The 16,571-nt window shown below is 39.4% G+C and overlaps 1 protein-coding gene across 7 annotated transcripts in view; it reads right to left on the reverse strand.

Moving 5' to 3' along the window:
* ptprfa (protein tyrosine phosphatase receptor type Fa) overlaps positions 1–16,571 on the reverse strand; it is an 89,346-nt gene that overhangs the window by 10,780 nt on the left and 61,995 nt on the right. For 4 of the 7 annotated variants that reach the window (XM_087783824.1, XM_087783827.1, XM_087783825.1 and 1 more), the window contains 8 exons: positions 13,191–13,308; positions 8,826–9,407; positions 8,551–8,648; positions 7,237–7,493; positions 7,021–7,102; positions 6,696–6,908; positions 3,096–3,259; positions 1,812–1,921 (listed from right to left, as the gene is read on the reverse strand). In XM_087783824.1, coding sequence (XP_087639950.1) covers positions 1,812–1,921; positions 3,096–3,259; positions 6,696–6,908; positions 7,021–7,102; positions 7,237–7,493; positions 8,551–8,648; positions 8,826–9,407; positions 13,191–13,308 — 1,624 coding nt within the window. The remainder of the gene's footprint in view (positions 1–1,811; positions 1,922–3,095; positions 3,260–6,695; positions 6,909–7,020; positions 7,103–7,236; positions 7,494–8,550; positions 8,649–8,825; positions 9,408–13,190; positions 13,309–16,571) is intronic. The other 3 variants (XM_087783823.1, XM_087783828.1, XM_087783826.1) reach the window with 1 other exon arrangement.

The raw sequence follows: 16,571 nt of genomic DNA on the forward strand, positions 1-16,571 counted from the left end.
TAAACAAGACAGCGAGTCGATTCAGGCACTCGAGCAGAGGTATTCAATCAATTTGCATTTTGTATCAAAGTGGTCATAGAGGCTGAGACCACAAGTTCTTCTGATCGAGTTAAGACTTGTATCGTTACAAGTGGTTCTTTTATGCAAGTTAGTACCAGCAGAATATTAAAAGTTGTAAATGTTCAAACTTTAAATTGTGTTTATGTGAATGTTTTTTTTTGTTTTTAAGCATTTTATATATATATATATATATTTTAATTTAATTACATGAATGATTTTATCTCACGCAGGTATCTTAAATTTAATATTTTATGAACATTTATTTTTACACATAGAGTTTGATAGTATAATTTATTATTAAAAAATAGATTTTCTAAATGTAATTTTTTTTTCTGATTCTGAGATATTTAAATTCAATAAAAAAGTGTTTGTATTGAATTAGAAATGCTATGATGTAAAAATCTATCTGAATCTAGGAGAAAACAAAAATGGAATTAGAATGTTAAATCTATGTGAAGAAAAAACATTAAATTGTTGTTGAAATTATATAATGAACTTTACACATAAACTTTACGATACATTTTAATATACAAATTATTGAATTCAATAATATATGTAAAATAATGCCTCTTAAAATATTAAATTCAATCATTTAATATTCTAATGATACTTATATACTTCTATAGTCTTTCCCCATTTACATGTATATTTTCGGAAGCTTGACATGTTGCTAAGTGTCGGCTTTTCTGCTTCATACCGGATCTGTTGCCGTCACTGAAACTCTACAGAAGATTCAGAAAGAAATAAATACTTATGTTCCCTTCAACGTAATTACACCTCACTAAAGATAAGTCTTATTTTCTGCCTGTCAACTTGAGTGAGTTTTAGAAGTAAGCTTAACTTTCATTCAAGTCGACTAAAGTTAATTGCCAGGAAAACGGGGAAAAAGGAATAAAGAGTTAAATTATCTAAAGAGGGAAAACAAACTAATAGCTAAAGGGTTTTTCTGAACAAACTACTTTCTAGTCGTCACCCTCAGCTGTAGTCTTTTGTACTTTAGTTTGAGGGAAAAGTTACTATTGCGTCTGCACAGTGGAACAATCGTCTGCGATCGGATAAACGAGGCGACGCATTTCTGTTGGTGTAAACAACATCTGCCAAATTCCCGCCTACTGCTGTCAGAGGTAAATGAACGGCGTGTGATTGAGAGAGACGCAGAGGAAAAAGAAGCACTATTGTGAAGTTTGAGAAAGACTCCCACTGAAAGGAAAGTGATGCTGAGACTTGAGAAAGAAGCAGTAAAGAAAAAAAAACCATTTCTGTCTGCAAGTACACACATGGTCACCTACTATATTCCTGACTGCAACTCATTGATGAGCATACACTACATACACTGATATAGGATATCAATCTAAAGCCATGTTCTCTCTGTCACTCCAATACATAAATCATAATAAAGAAATAATCCTGTTGAGAATGAGACTCAGAAGGCAACAGTTATTTATTTCAATGGAGGTATCATTATATGTATTAAAAATAAAGAATTGTCATTATTTTCTTCTAGTTTTAATTCACATACTCAGACTTAAACATGTGTGGACCTGGATTAAAACCACCAACTGTCCTGTGTTACCATTGGAGTTATGATACATTCCCATTTCCTGTCTCTATGCGTGTTGTTGTTTCCATCATCATTACAAAATAGGATTTAACTACAGTAATATTTTATGGCTTTTAAACACAGTTACCGAGTATATACAGTATATATAAAGCTTCAGGTACTGCAGTACGTGAAAAGATGATGCTCTTGCCTTGTGTCTGATAATTGAGTCTCCTCATCTCCACTGGGTCGGACGAGTGGGCCAACAGCGAGTCCTTCACCCCCACCAGAAGCTCGTCCTTGGCTGGAGACGTTCGTTTTCTGAAAGAAAACCCAACATTGTTATCATAGCGAAAAAAGAAAATCAAAATACAGAGCGAAATATATTAAATTAAAAAATGAGCCGGTGTGACAAAAAAAGACAATAAAGCAAATAAAGCAAGTATATCTGAGCGAGGCGACACATTTATTAGTGTACGCCTCCTCACATGTGACGCTCAACATCACATTAGCATTTTGCAAAAGCTCAAGTTCATAAAGAACCTGACAGGGGACCTTTAAATCTGCCAAAAACAACATCAAAATCAAGAGAGCGAAGGATGAAAATGAGGCAGCGTGGGTGAGCGTGACAGACGATGATCGATGACGTTGTTGAGAGAATACTGTAGTGTGGATGTGAACAGTTTCTGACGAGAAGCATATGTGAAATATTATTAAGATGTATCTGTAGGTTCTCCTTATCCATCAAGTCACCTATAGACGTACGATCATAAATACATGGATCGGAAGACTTTGGAATAAATCTGAGGCAATAAACTGAAATTAAAGTGGAAATATTTCAATTTTTCAATAGAATAAATAGATATTTGTAGCCTGAAAAGCTCATTCATGATGTCATATTGATAATATTCAAGATAAAGAAACATTTTTTGTGATAACGTAAGACCATTAATCATTTCTCTGGCTACATTATTATGGCATGGAGATGCTCGGACAAACTTTGTGTAAGAGAAAATGAGGGAGTGTGACCCAGCAACACACAAAGATGGTCCGGTCACATTGTGTCTCCGTCCAAGAACACAGACATGTCTGACCTGGAAGCATGTTGTACACTGATAGGAACAACAAAGTGAAACCGACCTTTCTTGGTTGCTGCATCCGCAGAGAGCAGGAGAGAAGGCAGCAGACAGAAAGAACATTAAATTAACTGGACCTCGCAGGAAGTTAAAGTAGTATCAGGCAGCTCCATTTATTCTGATAATCTCTGTGTAGTTAAAGTAACATTGAGAGAGAAGACTCCGTCCTAAATCTGGACATAGATGTTACATCAGATGTTGTTGTTCCTTCTTGATCAGGGTAAACTGAACACTGTCGTCACAATAACTATTGCAAATTCCAATATTGTTTCTCTTTTTCTCAAAGGTGTTGATCCTCATACCAGCACTGTACATTTAGTTGACGCACTCGACGTCCTTCAGAGGGTTCCAGGACTTACCTCTTGAAGAGTAGGATGGCAATAACGATGATGATGATGAGGATGACCGCCAGCACTGGACCCAGAACCCAGAGCATCTCAGGTTCCTCAGTTTGTCGAGCCATTCCGATGTGGAGCTTCACCATAATGGGCTCGGAAAAAGGGCTGGCTGCAAACGTCCTCTGCTGCCAAACAGAAACATTTTTTCTTTAGCATAAAATGATGCACTTGAAAAAAAACAAGCAGATTGAGAATACTGTTTCTGGCTCCCCCTTGTGTCAGAGCAGTGTAACTGCAATGTCATGTTTTTTCAGAAGCACTGTTGCCTCATACTATATACATTTGAATTTGTTTGCAAACCAATGAAAGGTAGTGATGGGTCTGATGAAGCTTCATGAAGCAGTGTCATTATTTTGAGCAAAACAAAGAGCTGGATGATGATGGGCCAAGATAAGTCTGGGCCTCCCTGCTGAAGATGCTGCCTCTGCGACCCGAACCGGGATAAGCAAAATAAGACGAGACGAAACAAGGAATTTGTCTGTTTACGTTAAATCTAACAATTATTTTTGTTTGCTTATAACACTTGTGTAACCCCTGGATCTGCAGATAAACTATACAAAATAGTAATTAATACAATTGAGACAACTTCAAATAATCTCAGAGAGAAGTGAACTTTGGTTTAGTTTTACTTCTCTATAAACGTAAACTGTGAAACTTTCATTCTATATCATTACAAAATAAAGAATTATGGTTCTTTGTCAAAACGTTTCGCCTTGTGTCGTGTTTCCATAATCTCTTCCATGAAGCGAGGAAGATTAAACCGACAATGTCTGAGGTGAATGAATCGGGAGCGTTTACTTAATTCCGAGGAAGATTTCCAGCTGGATCCTCCGTTAATGGCTCATCTGTCCAAAATGAACTGGACGCCATCCAGTTGTGATTCTCCCTGCAACTCTCGCAGTGTCGTCTTCAACCTCATTTCCTGAGCTGTCCCACAGCCCCATCATCACGGGTTTACTCCCCATCATTACCCCGCCTCCTCGTCTCATCCCTCCATTAAGCCTCCTCTCTTCTCTCCCCTCTGTGTCTGACTTCCCCTCACCTCTCTTTCACTCCCAACAAAAATGCAGCTTTCACCAGAAGCCACCTCTCGCCCTCGCTATCCCCCTTCCCTCTCCTCAGCACAGTTGGGATGGCTGTTTCTTTAATCCTATTTCACACGTCCCTGATTGTTTACCTGCAGGGAGAGGGGGGGTGTAAAAAGCTACAGTGCCCTTTCACATTAGTCTCCAGCTCCTTTTCTTTCCTCTTCACCAACCTCCGTCAACAGCTTTGCAGAGCTGCGACGAAAAAGACTTTCCTCGCTGCCATTCAATAAATGTGATTAAGTTTCTATTTTTATACAAGCTCAGATCACGTAGGGTGTCATTTATGGAAACTGGGCTCTGACTGTTCTCAACGCAGCGAAACAAGTAGTTCATTAGCAAAACAAAGTGTGCAATGAGTGGAAATGCAGCCAAGAGAAACACTATTACTTCTGGAGAGACATCGGGTTCGCGACTCGCTCCAGCTAGTCCTTTATATAAGAAAACTTTTTGTGGCGCAATATGTGGTACAACAGTTCAGAAGCGTGAAGTTATTTGAAGCATCATTTTTTTTTTACTAACAAGGGTCTGGCTCAGTAGGAATGGAAGGTCAGGAAGATCCTAAACAATTATCCTTCATTTAAACATATACTTTATCAGAGTCACGGACAAGTTAGCCTGTAGCACAGACCTGGGCAAAGTGCGGCCCGGGGGCCACATGCGGCCCTTTGACTGCATTTATGCGGCCCTCGTAATGTCAAAGTATGATAATGTATAAATGGTTCTAATTCATTAACAAATGTTTTTTGTATTTATTATTAATTTACATTTTCACATAACACTTCCCTCCTTTTTGTGTATAATTTTTCGAGTATATATTAATCCCTCAGAACATTTTTTTTTAAGTTGATTGAAGAACTGTTTTGAAAAAAACTCATCTATACAAGAATAAAATTGCAGCATATTTAGCTTAATAAATGTCACCACCAAATGACGCATTTAATTTTTTTTAGGGATTTCTTTCTTAGGGATAGTCTTTCATTTTGTTATTTTGTTTTCTTAGGGATAGTCTTTCATTTTGCTTGTCGGCCCCTAAAAACATTCACAGAATTGAATGTGACCCTTGAATAAGTTTAATTGCCCACCCCTGCTGTAGCATATCTTGCCAATTAAAAATGAATACATATACAAATAGTTCTGATTTGAACTTAAGTACAGCTTTCTCCGTAGTTTACCCCGTTATCTTTTTTAATACTGTGATACGTCGTGCCTGTCATGACGAAGAGAAGAGAAAACACTAGAAATTAGTTCGAAGATGCCATTCTCTGGATATAAAGTGCCTGTGAGTGACAGCGGGGATCTTGGCCTGAGCGATACACCTACACACTGATGCACCATTTCAAGGATGTGATTCGCATAAATGCGACGTGCCTGGCATGTAGGCACGGCCGCCTCAGGGAGCTGCTCTTTTGTTCTGGAGATTGAAAACACCGGGGAAGAAAAACGATTTAGTTTCCAACCAACTCAGCATTATTTTAACCTCGTTGTTTGGTCTGAAGGAATATGCGGGGCACACCGTAGGTGGAGGTTCTGACGGCGAACGCATTGTTGGAATGAAAACCTTACACAGTCCCACAGAAGTGTCTCTGACAGTTCTTAAAGGCGGAGGCTTGAAAAGAAACGACAAAAGATTCAAAAATACAAAACCTTTTCAGGTTCTTCCATTTCTTTTGAATAGTCTCATAATCAACAGGCTTTGACATGATCTTTTCTTTGAGTGAGCTGTTGATATGTGAGTTGGCAAGAGGCAGCATCAAATTCAGCGAGTGCTTCAAAGGTGGTCAGAGAGGAAAATATTAATCTGACCTTGATCTTGTGTTAGATGACAAAAGACATGCAGAAATAAAGATGAGTTAGGGATCAAAAAGCTCAATAATGCAACAATATAAATATTGGACCAAACAGTAAAAAGTATGTGGAAAAAGACTAAACTAACTAAAACTTGATATTTACAAATTATATTTACAAATTTGTCAATTTAAACTCCTGAAATGTAAATTTAATTAGAAAGAAAATTATGAAGAGCATTTTTGATTTAATTCTGGGTTTTCAATATAAGTGATTTAGTATACTAAATACATGCATTTGTTATCAATATAATTAAGCATAGAAACAGATTTTACCACCAAAACACAGAAACATCTCATTTAAATTATTTAAATCTCATCTAAAAACACACCTATTGTACCCAATTCAATTATCCAAGTAATTTGCCATTTTATCCACTTTTCTATTCTGCTGCTTTTTATGTTTCTATTCCTGTTTTTATTTTGTATTTAATTTATATCTACGGTGACCTTGAGTTTCAAAAGAGGTGCCTTTAAATAAAATGTATTATTATAATTCTTAAAAAAAAAACCTGACTAATAAAATAAAAACTTACATAAGTATTTATGAGCTATTAATGTGTTTCTAAAGTAAAACTACTGACGACACTAAGGTGGAGACTCACAGAAGGCATCAAGACTCTACTCACAGACTCGTGTTCGCCCAGGTCGGCCAGGACGAAGCATCGGTACAGTTGCTGTCCTGGAAGAGGCTTGTTGTAGTAACCGTTATAACTCTTCTCATCGCCCAGAGTGAAGAGATCTGGCAGAGCGTCCAACTTCGCAGCGATGTACGGCTTCAGGAACTCCTGGTTCTGCCTCTTCTTTCTTTGTGATGTGCTTTCAGCCCCAGAGTCCAAGAGCTGCCGCGAGGAAATCGTACATGGTTTAAAAACAAGACAATGTGAAACACTGCTTATCACGGAGGATCACGGACGGGTCCTGAAAACGGTAAATAAGAATAGTTGATCTCACCTCATGTATATCCATGTCCTCCGGGTTCTCCCACTTCCTCACAGAGGCTGCAGCCACTGGTAAAACCACGATGTAGAACCACCTGTGTCACAAAATGGTTTTGTGAAAATGCAAACTAAATAGCTTCAGTCAACAGGAGGTCAGCCATCATAAACGTACATTGGTTAAAATCTATTCTACTCCTGATAAAAGATTTACATTTGTGCACATCAGTACCTGACAGTGGCCCCCGCGGGGCTCCTTGGCAGACTGATGGTCACTCTGCCTCCCTCCTCGTCGTCCTGGTGATGTTCTGCGGGTTTGACTTTCAGCAGGTCGGGAGCGGTGCGGATGGAGACCTGCTGCTGAAGGCCTCCAGCACTGTTCCCACGGCTCATCAGAACAAAGGAGTAGTCTGTGTCCGGCTGCAGCTGCGTGATCAGCTTCCTCTTCAGGTCCCCTTGGACCTCCACACTTTGCTTGTTGTACAAGATCTGAGATGCAACAAGAAAATCGAGACATTCTCACAATCTTTTCTCCAACATCTCTTCACCCAGACTCCTGATAAGCAAACTAATAATATATATTATATATATATATCGATGGAGCAAACCTACATTTCTATTTTGTGATACCAGACAGAGAAATCTAATACGTGTAAAGAAGAGATGTTATTTTCTGTACAAAACAGTATTTTTCGTCATATTGACAAAAAAACAACAATGTATACCAGTGGTTTCAAACTTGCGACCCAGAGCCATTTAAGGCTGTGACATAATATTCTGTGGTCCTCCATATAGGCAGAGCATGTTTGTTCAATGTTCATCAAATGTTATCGTTTATATAGTGTAGATTATACAGTATAGGCCCAAAGTTTGGACATACTTGGGCTCATTCAAAGATTTTAGAATGACTGATCCTAATTTCTTAAAGTAAAGATGGCCAATCAATTGTATCTTTACTTACTTAATAAACAAAATATTAAACAACAAAATATGCATCAAATTTCTCAGGGACAGGAGAACGCTAATCTAGAACAAATAGTTTAAATATATAATAAAAACACCCTCAGATTTTGATGCTTTAGCCTTTTTTTTCCGGATTTATTTACCCCAATGAAAAATGCATACACAATGTCATCCAAATATAACAGGGAAGGACATAACAAAGTTCTAATGAAAACACACATTAAGGGCTTCTCTTATTGTTAGAAAATATTGCCCCTGTTTTTTGAAAAACAAAAATTAAACTGATTCTATAAGCACCATTTTGGGTTGTATTTTTGAGCCGCTTTCAGATAGAAGCAGAATGTGTTTTTTCACTCGGTTGCAATGTCTTCTCTACAAGTGCCATGTGTATGCTGTACAGACTGAAGTGTTTCTATTAAATATTCAATATACTGAAGAGTGAAGGCAATGTGGAGCTACTGAAAGAAGACCGTATGGAGGTGAGGAGTTCATTGAAATACTCTTGTGTGTGAAACTGTATGACTGACTTCCTACACCTTTATAACCTTTATTCAATCTCATTTTAAAACTATAATGATCTCACCTTGAGAGGCACTTGAGATTTGTATGTTTCAGGGACATCCCAGGTCAGCAGAACCGACGTCTTCATAACTGCCTTCACGCCAAAGTTCTTAGTGAATACTGAAGAAGAAAGTGTAGATTGTTATTCACGATAATAAAATGTATTCAATGTATTATTGGAGAATTTTTACTATATCGGTGCAGAGAAACCATTCAACCAGGACTATTAAGGCATCGACACAGAATGAAACATTTCGAACAAAAAACATTTTACAGTTTTAACCACGAAGAGCTCACCTGGCATAGAGGTGGACATGGTCCGGCTCTGGATGCTGGGGCTGTTTGGACCTCCCCCCTTGCTGTTAAAGGCCTGGACCCTGATGTCATAGGTGGTGTCGGGCTGCAAACCCTGAATGGTCATCTGGGTCTCCGTGGTGATGTTGGTGTGATTGTTCTGGCTGTTGATATCTCGATACACGACTTTATACCTGACGATCTTCCCGTTCCTCTCGGACAGAGCCGGGGGGTCCCAGGCCAGCTTGGTGGACGTGGCCGTCAGGCCGACCACACTCAGGTTCAGAGGGTAGCTGGTGGGCATGTCTTCGGGGGTGCTGATCTCCTTCACGTACTCCTCGCCGTTTCCCGCCCGGTTTTTGGCACATAGCTTAAAGATATAGGTCGCTCCCTTGTGAAGCCCTGTGACCGTGAAGTGGTCGTCAGTCTTCCTGAAGTCTTTGACAGTGAACGCTTCCTCTTCCGCTCTCTTGTACTTAAACTGGTACCCCACATGCTCCCCCACCATTTCTTTCGGGGGCTGCCACTGGATCAGTGCAGTGTTTCCAATGGTGGTGCTGATCATCATCGTAGGTTTGCCTGGAACTGATGAAGGTAAAAGGTTTGTTTATTGTTGAGACAATGAAATATGGATACTAACATTTAAAGAGAACATCCTAGGTCCGCTTCCTACAACCCATAAGAACAATTTCAACTATTACACCATAGATTTCACGAATATATTGCTTGAATTAAATGATGACTTTAATATAACCAGTGTTTTTCAGTCAATATTTTTTTCTGGGATTCATTTCTGCATCTTGAGTCTCTTTATAGTTATCCATCGCAGCTCTAAAACTAAAATATCATGAGAAATGGCAGTTAAAAGAAAGTTTTTTTTGGCATCTGAGAGTTATTGTTTCTTCCTTTACTGGGCTTTCTTTTAACATTAACACTTTGATTGTGGACAAACTAAATATTATGTAATAAAAGATGATTATGTTTTCTAATAAACTGAGATTTTGTCAATGTTTACTGTACAAAAGTAGAGGCGTTAATCTTTTAATCTGGTTATTGTAGCTGCAACCCACACAACCAAGAGGGAATGTTAGATAAAATGCTTTAGCTTTATTAATACAGGCATGAAATTAATTTGAAATTCAGAGTACAACCATAACCTCTAATTACTTGTATTAAATCATCTGGAGTCTTATATTTAAAAATACTTATCTATCAATTTGTTGTAAATTCCTGTAACTGTTGTCAGGAACGTTTGTTATGTTATATGTTTTCCGGTTGGACCAATATTGCTGTGACACGAGTAAAAAACTTTAGTCGACTCATGAGAAGCTTATTCCTCCTGTGTAACGAAAAGTCCGGCCGAGAATGCGTTCGTGAAGAAGTGAGTCTTCCTTGTAGTGATGTAAACATGTGTGAAGTTGATGTTTACACGCTTGACGTTACACGCGGGGGGGGGGGGGTGGTCCTTCGCACAGAAAGACTACAGGTGGGTAGCAACTTCCACTATGCTACACCATTGCTACGAGCAAAGAATGCACCGCATCTGAGGGCTCCTATCGTAGCAGTTCTGCCACTCCTTCGCAGCACAGAAAGGCGCCTGTTAAAGGTCCCAGATCAAGCCAGAGTTGACCAAGCAGTAATCCAGAAACTCATTGATGGTGGTCAAGTGAGAAAGCTCTAAAATGATGAGATGACTGCAAATAAGGAATCATGGTTTAATCCTCACCACCTTGTCAGCCACAATGGAAAGTTACGTTTGGTGTTTGACTGCTCCTTTGTGTATAATGGTCTCTCTCTTAATCAGCAACTGCACAGACCCCCAGGAACCCACACTGGGTCTGCGATGGATTTGCCCTACAGATCAACTACGGTATAAATCTAAACCAGAAAGGATGGAGGCTCCCACGATGCGTTACATATACAAGGTGCTTGCCCGACAGTATGATCCTCTGGGCCTCATCATCCTTTACGACCGAGGTTCTTGTTCAGAAACTGTGGGCAAAGAAGAGGACTTGAGATGACCCAATTCTCTGGACACTGGGCCCAACTGTCATCTCCCTCATCCACAGAGAACCTTCCTTGAGGATTACTGAAACTATGCTATGGACAGATTCTACCACCGTCCTGACATGGCTGACATCAGACTCCTGCAAATTCAAGGTGTTTGTTGGAACCAGAGTCTCTGAGATCCAAGACTAAACAGCAACACACATCTGGCGATATGTGGACACAGTCAACAATCCAGCAGAGGATCTTACTCGTGGAAAGACATTAGCTCAATTGGCTGTACCAAACCGCTGGATACAGGTACCGCCATTCCTCTGTCGACCTTCAAGTGAATGGCCCCCATCACCAGCTCTCCAAGAATCAGTTGATGGAGTGGAAGTCAGACAGAGTGTCACATGCTGCCTAGTGTCCACAGGTCTCACAACCCAGATCCCAGACGTCACCCAGTTCAGCGAGTGGAGTGAGTTGGTCAAGGCCACACGTCAGTTGTTGCACGGGGCGGCGGCCGACTCTTCTCGACCGTCACCAGACCTGCGAGATGCAGAAGTCCACCTCCTTAAGTCAATTCAAGGAGACTGTTTCCCAGAAGAGCTTAAGTGCCTTAAAGATGGTAGATCGGTGCCAAGTAGTAGTAAACTCGGTACACTCTCCCCCAAATTGGAATTGTCTACGGGCCTCATTAGAGTAGGTGGACACCTAAGGTATCTGGATGATACCACAGTGATAGAGATCCACCCTGTAGTGCTGGATCCCAAGCATCCATTGACGAGACTCCTGATCAAATAAGTGGATTTCCATTTACTACATCCAGGATCTGATATAGTCTTTGCAGAGCTGAGAAGACAAAACATGTACAGACTGGAAGAAGTGGAGAGGGAAACCTGTGGTCCCAATGATGGCCTGCAGATATTAAAATCCAGATTCTTCTCAACGTGTTTCGACTGCTTTTGGCCATATCTCGTAAAGGTTGGTCGATGTAGTGAAAAGCGCTGGGGACTCATCTTCAAGTGTCTCACAGCAAGCTGTGTACACTTGGATTTGTCGACCTGAGAAGGTTTGTCTCCCGAAGAGGAACCCCCTTTGAGGTGAATTCTGATCTTTCGTGGGGCAGAGAGGGAACAGAGAGAGTCCTTTTCAGAAATTGAGTCCAAGGTTCAAGAATCATTGGCTAAACAACAGATCAGATTGAAGCCCCCTGCGGCATCTCACCTTTGTGGTGCCTGGGAGCGGGAAATACCGCAAGTGACTTATGCCCCAGACACTCTAACACAAAGACATTGGCGCCATTGCCAGATGATGGTGGATCACCTTTGGGCCCAGTTCATAAAGAAAACCATCGTTGCAAGTGCGCCAGAAGGGGAATCAACCAACTGAGGATCTTCTCCTGGACACTGTTGTCATGATCGTCGACCCACAGTCCCATTGGGAAGGTCATGAAGCTATGTCTGAGTGCAGATGGACGTGTTCGCACAGCAGAGGTCCTCGTCGGAGAGAAGACTTACATGCATCCAGTGGCACATCTGGTTCGGCTTCCAACAACGACTGAAGATCCGAAAATTGGTGAAGACACTTAGGGAGTGTACGATATTTACATAATAGCAGTGCTATTCTGGGGGCGGCTGTTGTAAATTCCTGTAACTGTTGTCAGGAACGTTTGTTACGTTATACGTTTTCCGGTTGGACCGATATTGCTGTGACACGAGTAAAAATGTTTAGTCGATTCATGAGAAGTTTGTTCCTCGAATGCGTTCGTGAAGAAGTGAGTCTTCCTTGTAGTGATGTAAACATGTGTGAAGTTGATGTTTACACACTTGACGTTAAATGCGGGGGGTGTGTCAGTACCACACGTGTGTGTTTGTGCAGGCGGCTGCAGCTGCGGTTCGCGTGTGGTTGTAGATGCACCCTAATAGTGATTTCATAGAGTTGATAACATAACAGTTTGCATTAAACGTGTTATCTTTATTAAGATTTGATTGTTTATAAACCATTTATAATGTCATACAGTGTGACTGTTAACCAATACAATATATGTTCTGTATATTTTGTAATATTTGTGAATTGTTAGATACAGACACCATTCTCTGGAGTATACATTTAAATATAACTCTATTCCATCAAATCTGGTGTCCTCATTGGCTCTCTAATCGGAGCGGCGGTTGTGAGCAGACTTCCACCCGGCATTAAATCACCTGAAGAAGAAACATTCAGAACACAATTAAAGTCTTATTGAGATCAATAAGCTTTTTATCCTCATATATATATTGTGATAATTTTTGTCTCAAAAGACAATCATTAAGTTTGGTCGTGCATGGTAAAGGAAATAGATGAAGGATGTTGGATTCCTCAGGCATCCACACACACCTGCTCCAGTGGTGGCGGCAGTCTTGGCCTTGCTCCGAGCTCCGTCGCCCTTGGTGGTATAAGCTGCCACGGTGACGGAGTAGCTGGTCTCTGGGAGCAGGCCTGTGATAATGGCCTCCTGTGTGAAGAAGACAGGAACAGTAATTGAGGAGGGATGAACACAAAGACAAAGAGAGAGATTAATTAGACCAGCTCTGACCGTATGTGACACCCAGTGACGGTTAATAATGGCTATTGAGTGACTATAGAAGAGAACATAAGAATTACTACAGTATGTAACCAGTGGCTGCAAGTAGAGACGACAACGCACATCAATCTTTATCAGCCGAGGGTCAACTCAGGAAATTAAGATAAGTAAGTGATGCTGTCAATGACCTCAAATGACCTACAAATACCTGAGTTAGACTTGATTAATTGAGCCTTTGATTTAACTTCTGAAAAATAGATGAGACAAACACACTTCCAAACTGGAAGTGGTGACAGAGTTTCCCCCGGTATTTACAGGTTTGGGCTTCCATCAGAAAGATTCAAACAAAAGTTAAATCATAATAAAAGTTCAAACAAACTTTAAGTTTGACTGAAGATTTCAACGGTCCATCTTCACTACTCACTGCTGCCGTCTTCGCTGAAGTTTTTTTTAATTTAGTTTTAAAATTCTTTTAAAACGTATAACTCTTTTAAAGTTCTATCAAAAAGCTTGATTTTATTTGATACTACATGCATATACTTTCTTTTTTGGTCAGTATTCACTTCAAATACTTTTTTGCATTGGTCTTTATATTGCCTTCATTTTTTTTTTCCCCATTTTTCTGACAGACATTGTTCAATTCAATATCACCCTCACCTCACCATTTATTTACTGTGATGCACAGAAAGAAATAACGAACTAACTATACATTTATATTCTTTTGATTATAACTGTATAAAAGCTGTGTTTTGTATAAAAAAAAGGCTTGTTTCAGTCAGGTTTTTATTTTAAAAAATATACTTTAAACTAATTAAGTTACTGTAGTTAGTTAAAATAGGCCTTGAATATAATTACCACATCGTTAAATTATTTCCTGTATAAGCGATAAACTAATGTAACACACAAATGCATTGATATGAATGTCACTGTTGCTACATTGTAAAAGTCAACAATCACTGCGCACACACTCATGCACATCTGATGTTGATGCAGAATTTCCACGTTCATGATGAGGATGTTAATGGGTGAATATGTTTCATCATGTTTCGAAATGTCCAAAAGGTTAAATCGCTTCAAATCAACACACAGAGCAACAACTTACACTGTCCATATCATCGGTCCACTGGTGAAAAGAAGGAGATTAACGGAGTATTAAAGAATGGTCAACATACATGGGCAGATCATAGATGCAGAATATACAATATAATAAAGAGACATGATTTTGGATACAGATGGTCATTAACTTAATGACAAATAATAAATAAATTAGATCCAATAGGCTGAGGTGATGATTTTATTCATTTATTTATTTTTAAATCAGTGTTTTACTGGTTATGAAATGGTATACAATTAAAGACGTCTAAAAGACTGTTCAGCCTCTAATTTGATACGATATTTACCCTGAGACAAGAAAAGTCCCACATAATGTATAGCTTTTGGGTTGAAAATATTGAGCATCAGCACAGTTTTTTGGCACAAACAATGGTTCATCTAATGCAAAAGTTCAAAAAGCTGCAGTTCCTTGAGTGTCCTCTTGAGGCTGGATGCCGACTAGGGGTATTAAAACATATATTTAGAGCTTTGATCTTACTGAATGCTAAAGAGCCAACATGCTCTTCTCTCGTGGTTCAAAGGGTCAACCTCACCATACAACGCCTAATAACTAATGCATGGAATTCTATTAATGACATTATAGCTGGAACTCGGATCCGAAATTGACCTACTAAACTACAAAAGCAAATGACGCAGGCATTGTCTGCAACACCCTCTCTTGCTCTCTGCCACAGGCTGGATCTGCGTTTCCATCTCCAAGCAGACCACGAACAGATGAGTCAAAGAGAGGTTGCCATATCTTATCAAATCATGTGATGCTCACGCTTCACAGCCATCAGCTCTAAGATAGATAACCCCGGTCTTCAGCCATGCAAAAAAAAGGAAAACAAGAGCCATGCCAGAAGAACAGAGAGGAGGATCTTGACGAGAGAAATAAGAGTGAAAATGGCAGCCGATTAACAGCTCGCCATCTCTGGGTCCAAATATTAACCTATTTTGTTGTCATGGTCGTGTTTGTGATGGAAAGCCGTAATCTCCTCACTCGGTTTGTGTCCACGAGTGAGCGAAGGGATTTTAAGGCCGCTTCCAAGAACGACAAATTCAACAGCAGTGTCCCAGATAAACACAAAAGTTCAGATCTCCAATTAGCAACCAAAGCATGTTTGATATTGTTTGTCTGCAGCGGCTGATAAATGGAGGAACAAAGGAGCATATTGCCATTGTTTGTGTTCTCCGGCTTAACAGCGTGTCTATAATTAGCCATTTCCACTTGAATGCACATTTGTTTAATGCATATTTACTGTACATGTTTTCTTTTAAGTTTGACCCAAATAACTATTTCATGTTATTTCATTTAATATTATTTATATTGCAATGGTTACCACACATTATACAGGAATAACTCATATTATATTCACTATTGAACATAAGCTTTTAAGCCAATCAGTCCGATTTAATTTATAAAATGAATCACCTTTATGTTGAATCGTCTGCTAATCTTAATGATCAACCAGCAGCAGTACTATTTAAAAATTCTGCTACTTTGACTGGGCTGATACACGGAGAAATATTTAGTTAAACAATTGTAGCATTGGTAGGATTAGTGTTGTCATTATAGTCTGTAATTGTTGGTCTAATTAGAGTTTTTCATTCCAGTTTAAATTGATTAATTTAGCAAAACACTGATATTGATATATAATAAAAAGTGACTTCATTTACTGCTCTGAACTGATTTGAACAGATGCATTTTTAGTCATTTGCATACAGTTTTGCCTTCAACCCACCAGCACAGCTGGACATGGCTGTGTTGTTTTGTCTAAATCATTAGGAAATACGAACCCAAATTAAAAAACAGTTTTTTATACGATATGAAAACAGATTAAAAACACGACTAAAATGTATTTTTTTTAAGTGCACTGATTACGATTAATCATTGCGATGAATTATTCGCAAGATACGACAACCACGACTAATGACTCAGCATGTGGGATGTTACACGATGAGTAATAGTTTAGGGAGTGTGTGTTGAAACTAGTGTGCTGGGCCTTTCTGCAACTTTTGTGTTGGCTTTCATTACCATCACGGATGCCAGAGGGAGAGACTCAACTTATCAGAGATGACGCTATAAGACAGCTCCTTAC

This window comes from Callionymus lyra, chromosome 2 (genome assembly GCF_982586985.1).
Source record: "Callionymus lyra chromosome 2, fCalLyr1.hap1.1, whole genome shotgun sequence".
NCBI classification, from domain to species: domain Eukaryota; kingdom Metazoa; phylum Chordata; class Actinopteri; order Syngnathiformes; family Callionymidae; genus Callionymus; species Callionymus lyra.